This window comes from Mastomys coucha, chromosome X (genome assembly GCF_008632895.1).
Source record: "Mastomys coucha isolate ucsf_1 chromosome X, UCSF_Mcou_1, whole genome shotgun sequence".
NCBI lineage: Eukaryota > Metazoa > Chordata > Mammalia > Rodentia > Muridae > Mastomys > Mastomys coucha.
The window spans coordinates 77,084,175-77,090,628 of NC_045030.1; the positions used below are offsets into that span (position 1 = coordinate 77,084,175).

Consider the following 6,454-nt stretch of genomic DNA (forward strand, 5'->3'; position numbering starts at 1 on the left):
ATGTATCATTAATGATATGCTCACTTTCTTTCCACATAGAACTATCTGCCAATTAGTGTTAAGGAACAGTTCTGTGTAAAACAAAGGGAAACCTTAGGAGTCTCCTGGCAAGGTTTTCTTTTCCTGGGCTTGCTATAGTTCCTTTTAGTTGTCAAGTCCTGTATTGTCCCTCTCTCCACTTCCAGCATAGGCTTGTGGTCCTCAAACATCTTTCCTTTCTTTAAGGTATTAGAGCTGAAGGCATGCCTACTTCTCCATCACACTTTATTTTCTGAAACAAAGTTCAGGAAGTGGGGGCCAACCTTTATAAAACACCTGCAGCAACCCAGGGGCATTCCATGTGCTTTTCTACCCAGGGACACTTTGTCCCCTAATACCTGAGATGGCTCAGAGTCACCAGTCAAAGTGACTTAAATTGTTTTCTCTGTCTGTAAAGTGGTAGATGTTGAAGTTTATTTGTAGTCTGTGTTTAGCCTTAATGAGGAAAACATACTTAGATGACTGGCTCTGAGGTCATCTCCTAAACTTTCAGGATGGGTGCATTTCCATGAGACTACCAGTGTTAAGATACGGAAGGAGACACAAGGACACATCTCTTATGTGCTCTTGCTGTATCCGTGGGACCGTGGGACATAGTCCAATGTTTCACAGACTCCAGGTTATTTTAGACACACATTTGCATTTTACTATTAGCTTCAACATTAAGATGGGAGTATATCTTTGATTATCACTTCTTTCCATGGTTTGTTTGGTACTGCCTTTGTGATCATTTATACACTATGGAAAACTGAGGATTTTCACTGGCTCTGTAGGATTTCAGTTTAGTGGAGCGAGGATGTGACAACACAGAGTCTTTGATGATGAAAGCCAAGCAATATTGGCTTATCTGAACTGCCTTTGTTGTGTTCAAATGGCAAATGTAACTAAAGATAGATTTGTCTTTGAACAGAATTTAAAGGAGCCCATACCATTTCATAACAAATATAAGCATACAATAAAGTCTTATCACTAAGGGGATTTTAAAACATAATTGTTAAGAATTATATTAGTACAATATCTGCACTATCTAGAAATGCAGTAGTGGTTAAAGATAAGGCTCTGGGGTTGGGCCTTTAGCACTTGGATTTTGGTGCCCTGGGTGTGGCTTCCCACATCACTCTACTCTGTGCACACTGAGATCTTTCAGTTTTATCAATCCCACACTTGTTTTCCAAATACAACTTGCCACAGATTGTGTTGCTGTGGGGACCTAGTGTTCCATGGATGAGAGTTCTGGTCAGGTGGGCAAAAAATTCAGTGAGTGACAAATAGAGTTGACACAAAGATGTGCTGAGTCTGTGTGTATTTCTTTAAAATGACATCAGACTTTTACAGTCATTACAAAAGAGAAATGAAAGATCTGGCAGCTCTGCAGTCGAGGTTCATCTGAGGCCACCTAAAACACACTGGGTCTAAAGCAGCTACCATTTATGGACAGCTGCTGCACCTCCCGGGCCCAAGTGCTCTGGGCCCAGAGGGCTGTGGACTGCATGAGGCTCAAAGCTCAAATGCTGTCTTGAATGCTCAAAACTCAAATCTGAATGTATCTCCATAAAGTGAAAACCAGCTTTTTATATAATATTCAGAAAACAGTATAAATGACAAAAGTCATATAGGCAGGTGAGGGCCCTGGCTGTCCATGAACTCACACTGTAGACCAGGCTAGCCTTGAACTCAGAAATCGACCTCCCTCTGGCTACCAAGTGCTGGGATTAAAGGCATGCATCACCACTGCCCAGTTTTTTTTATTTTTATTTTTTTATTTATTTGCCTAAAATAACCTTGATTTATTTAAGTTACTATAACAAATTGTTTCAGTAGATAATGTTTGGGCCTGGAGCATTTCATAGATGTAATTTACCCTGTAGGGATTTCAATGAAATGCTGCTTTCTTCTGTTGAAGCACATTATCATTTGAGACAGCATAATCCAGACTTCATTGAAGTCATTATCAGCTCATATCCTATATTTACTATATTACCTTATTATCAGAAATAATCCTAAAAATGTAAGTAAATATGTAGGCATAGAAATTTTGAAAGATAAATTTTTGTATGTGTAGCAGATTATTGTTAGATATTTAAGTCTTCTGAAAACTTTGTAGTTTTCAGAAAATTTGAAGACGTATATTAATGTGTGACACTAGCAGAAACTGAGAAAACGTAACCACAAAATCATGTAAATGTGATATACCTTTATTGTGCTGGAGTCAGTCAGACTGTTGGCTTCTGGGTGATTTTTAAAGAAAGTTAGAACATGGTCAGTAAGAGGGTGAATGTGGTTTAGCGGGCTTAGTATAATTTTCTTAGCAGGTTGTTTTGAGTGTTTATTGCTTCATCCCTAATAAGTATACTGTATTTTCCTGAAAAAAATTCAAGAGTAGTTCTCTGGAACACTCTGATAGAAAACTCTTGAGGCAGCTTTTGCCACCCTACACCCGCCCCAGACAGGGTTTCTCTGTGTAGCCCTGGCTGTCCTGGAACTCACTCTGTAGACCAAGCTGGCCTTGAACTCAGAGATCTGCCTGCCTCTGCCTCCCAAGTGCTGGGATTAAAGGTGTGTGCTGCCACCGCTTGGCACTTTGGGTTTTTTTTTAAAATTACATTTTATTTGTATATATGTGTGCATACATGCATATGGCGGTTGGTCAAAGATAACTTGTGGGAGTTGGTTCTCTCAGTTCACCATGTGTATTTCAGGGATCAAACTTAGGTAGTCAGGCATTAGGCCAAGTACCTTTATCTGCTGAGTCATTTCTCTGGCCCCCAAAACAGGGTTTGTTTTGTTTTATGTGTATTTTGTTTGCATGTATGTCTATAACACATGCATTCCTGTTGTCTAGAAAGGTCAGAAAAAGAGTATTGTACTCCCGGCTGGAGTTACATATGGATGAGAGCCTACAAATAGGTGCTCAGAAACCCAAGTACTCTGCAAGAGTACCAAGTGCTCTTAATACTGAACCATTTCTCTAGCTCCCAGGTTTTATTGTTCCAGATAAATGCTCATGGCCTACATGATAAAAGTAGAGTTTAATAACCTATTTGTATAGATCAGTGAAGAAAGAGGGGAAGCATTTTTTATTAATTTTTAATATGCATGTGTTGTGATGTATGCGTGTGAACATATGCATGCTGCAATGTATGTTTGGGGCTCAGTATGATTTTGTGGAGTCTATTTCCTCCTTCCATCTTTTATTAGATATGGATGGGCCACCAGACTTGCTGTGTCACCTTTAATGTTTTCTTTAATATTTTGTAGCATATGTGAAATTTTTAGAGTAGTGCTAGCACATGATAAGTTTTTGTTACTGGTCTATGTTTCTTTGTACTTCATTGTAGTCAGTGGACTATCAGTGTTATTAGTCCTACATCCCACTATAATGCTATCTTCCCCTTATAGTCTTCCTCTATTCTGGTATGGAAGTGGAAAAGGGATAATGGATAGCATCTGGCTCTCATGTGTGGTGTTATCTCCATAGGTTAATGCAATCTGCTATGGGGCCAAGATCATGCTTCCTGGTGTTCTTCGATATGAGGATGGCATTGAGGTCAACCAGGAGATTGTAGTCATTACCACTAAGGGGGAAGCTATCTGCCTGGGTAAGGGAGGGAGTAGCCCTCATTATTTCTGGAACTGAGGCTCTGCATCATCAAAGCTAGGCTCATTGTTGGCCAGTCGCATGTCAGCGTCTCTTGATTTAATATAATCATGGTATTTCTTGGGATTTGTATGAATACTTTATGAAGGGACAGGCTAGTTGAATACAGATTAAAGAGGAAGTATACACTTTTATGCCCTTGGCTGTCTAGTGAGAGTAGTGATGGGTGCCTGTGATGATTAAAGGTGAGCCTTTAGTTCATTCCTGCTTTGCTGACCCATAACTTGTAGTTAGTATCAGTGACGTTTGGTTTTTGGTGTTTCAAGACAGGGGTTCTCTTTAGTGCTGGGTGTACTGGAACTCACTCTGTAGAGCAGGCTGGCCTTGAACTCAAGAGCTCTGCCTGCCTCTGCCTCCAGAGTGCTGAGAATAAGGTATGAGCTACTACTATTTCCACCAGGTGTTATCAGTGACTTAATTTGTAAAAGTTTAACTACTATTGGATTGATTATCACTTAGAACTTACAGTGCTCTGTGGCCTTCTCAATAAGTCCAAGCTGTTCATTTAATAACGCTAATTTTCACCAGAAAAAAAAAGTCATGTTGTCAGGATCCCTGTATCTGTGAGCAGATACCTGTGAAGGGTCCATTCTGATATATAGCACAACAGAGATTCTTAAAACTTGTTGTATCGATCTGAGGGTGGTGTATGTGTAATTTTTGTTTTTCAAGAAGGGGTTTCTCTGTGTAGCCCTGGCTGTCCTGGAACTCACTCTGTAGACCAGGCTGGCCAAGAACTCAGATCCACCTCCCTCTGCCTCCCAAGTGCTGGGATTAAAGGCATACACCACCACTGCCTGGCTCCTGCACCCATTTTTTTCTTGTTAAGTGTTTCTTCAGTTGATTTTGTTAAGTGTATTTTAGTTTGGTAAGTTTAAAATTATTTCAAATACTTCTTGCTGTGATGGAGACATTTCTACATACATACATCCAGAGCAAAGGAAAGCCCAGTTAAGGTTATTGAACTTAGGATTTAAAGAGTTCTTTTAAAAAAGAAAAAGTTCTAAAAAGGCATAAAACAGTAGAACTCATCTATTACCAAAATACCTTTTTTTTTCTTTCTAATCCCTGCAGCGATTGCAGTGATGACTACAGCAGTGATTTCTACCTGTGACCATGGTATAGTAGCCAAAATAAAGAGGGTGATCATGGAAAGAGATACTTATCCTCGAAAGTGGGGCTTAGGTCCAAAGGTCAGTGATACTAAGTTGTAGCCCTTCCTGGGTTATATTTGTGTTGATAAATACCAACAAATGCAGTTCTTTGTTTGCCATAGCCATTTATTATTTGAAGCTCTAGATTATAGTCGGTGAGTAGAGGCCTGCCCTGTCTTGGACTTCAGAGATTCTCACTCTAGTTAAGGGAAACCATTGGGCATAACTTAATCACACTGGGGTTGTGAAGTATGACTGTCAAAGATGTGGAGTGGTCTCTTGGTTCCTAGAGTATTCACAATGAAAGTTTTAACCCCATCATGGATCTGAGCAAGATTTTTTCACTTAAGCCATTGTGAAGGCTAGAGATTGATGACAATAAGAGGAGAGGGAACCATTCAGGACATTTTGTAAGGGGCATGAAGCCCTGCTGAGAATAAATAAGAAAGCTTGTGATAGTCTATGCATACTGGGTCAAGGCTATAGTGTAAAATCATAATGGATACTTCCTGTATTGGCAATAGTCTAATAAGTTTGGAATGCTTCCAGGCAAGTCTGAAGAAGATGATGATCAAGCAGGGCCTTCTGGACAAGCATGGCAAACCCACAGACAATACCCCTGCCACATGTAAACAGGATTATTTTGACTATAGCTAAGAATGGAGTTTGTTTGTTTATTCCATTGTCTTTATTATATTTTTTAACTTTATTAACTTTTTGTGAATTTCACGTCATGCACACCAATCCCACTCTTCTCCCCATCGCTTCATATCCACCCTCTGCCCAAGGCAACAGCCACCCCCAAAAGGGAAAGTTTTGGAAACTGTAGTATGTCATACAGTATCCTCTTTTGTGCATACATCTTTACTTGTAATGAGTCGTTGTTCTGGTTTGAGGCATCTGGCTTTTGCTACACTATCAATGTTGGATCCTCACTGGGATTCCTCTCGGATATCCTGTTGGTGTCCGATGTCAGAACTAGCCCTTTCACATGCTGCAGTAGTTATAGATGAGGTAGATGCTGGGGGTGGACCAACTCAGTTCTGTGCCTGCGTGGTAAGGATAGGGTTTTGGGGGATTGGGGTAATGTAATAGTACAATTATCATTTGGGCATTGATTACATGTGAGTAAAGGGAACAGCACAGCCAAGGGAGATGGAAGGTTTTATTTGGGAGAACTGTTAAATGCTATTCCACAGGCCCTAATGCAGTTCAGTCTTTCCTTTGCTTGGCTCTTTGAAACCTGGGTCAGTAACTACTAGTAGTCAGGACATGGGCTGTGGAGATAATCAGTCTGCAAAAACAACTGTTGTTTCTTCTGTCTAGCATCAGTGTTTTAATTGGGGGCTTTAGGGTTGCCCAGTATCATTGAATAACAAGGGACATGAGAGGATATAATAAGACCACCATGGAAAACTCTTCTATGAATTTAACCTTATATTACATCTTTGTCTTTTAGTGATTCTAGCAAGAAAGCACTGGTTGCTGAAGCAGTACAAGCTCCTCAGTTAGCTGCTGAATCAGTTAACATCATAAAAGTGAGTGGCATGATCTGTTTCTTTCAAACTGGGTGGGGTAGTTGCATATGCCTTTAATGCCAGTA

At 40.1% G+C, this 6,454-nt stretch overlaps 2 protein-coding genes across 5 annotated transcripts in view; one reads left to right on the forward strand and one right to left on the reverse strand.

Annotated features, from left to right (window-relative positions):
* Positions 1-6,454, forward strand: part of Dkc1 (dyskerin pseudouridine synthase 1) — an 87,300-nt gene that overhangs the window by 78,777 nt on the left and 2,069 nt on the right. For all 4 annotated transcript variants that reach the window (XM_031364670.1, XM_031364673.1, XM_031364666.1 and 1 more), the window contains 2 exons: positions 3,518-3,638; positions 4,772-4,890. In XM_031364670.1, coding sequence (XP_031220530.1) covers positions 3,518-3,638; positions 4,772-4,890 — 240 coding nt within the window. The remainder of the gene's footprint in view (positions 1-3,517; positions 3,639-4,771; positions 4,891-6,454) is intronic.
* The window catches only part of Mpp1 (membrane palmitoylated protein 1), a 144,000-nt gene that overhangs the window by 71,980 nt on the left and 65,566 nt on the right, over positions 1-6,454 (reverse strand). The gene's annotated exons all lie outside the window — the stretch shown is intronic.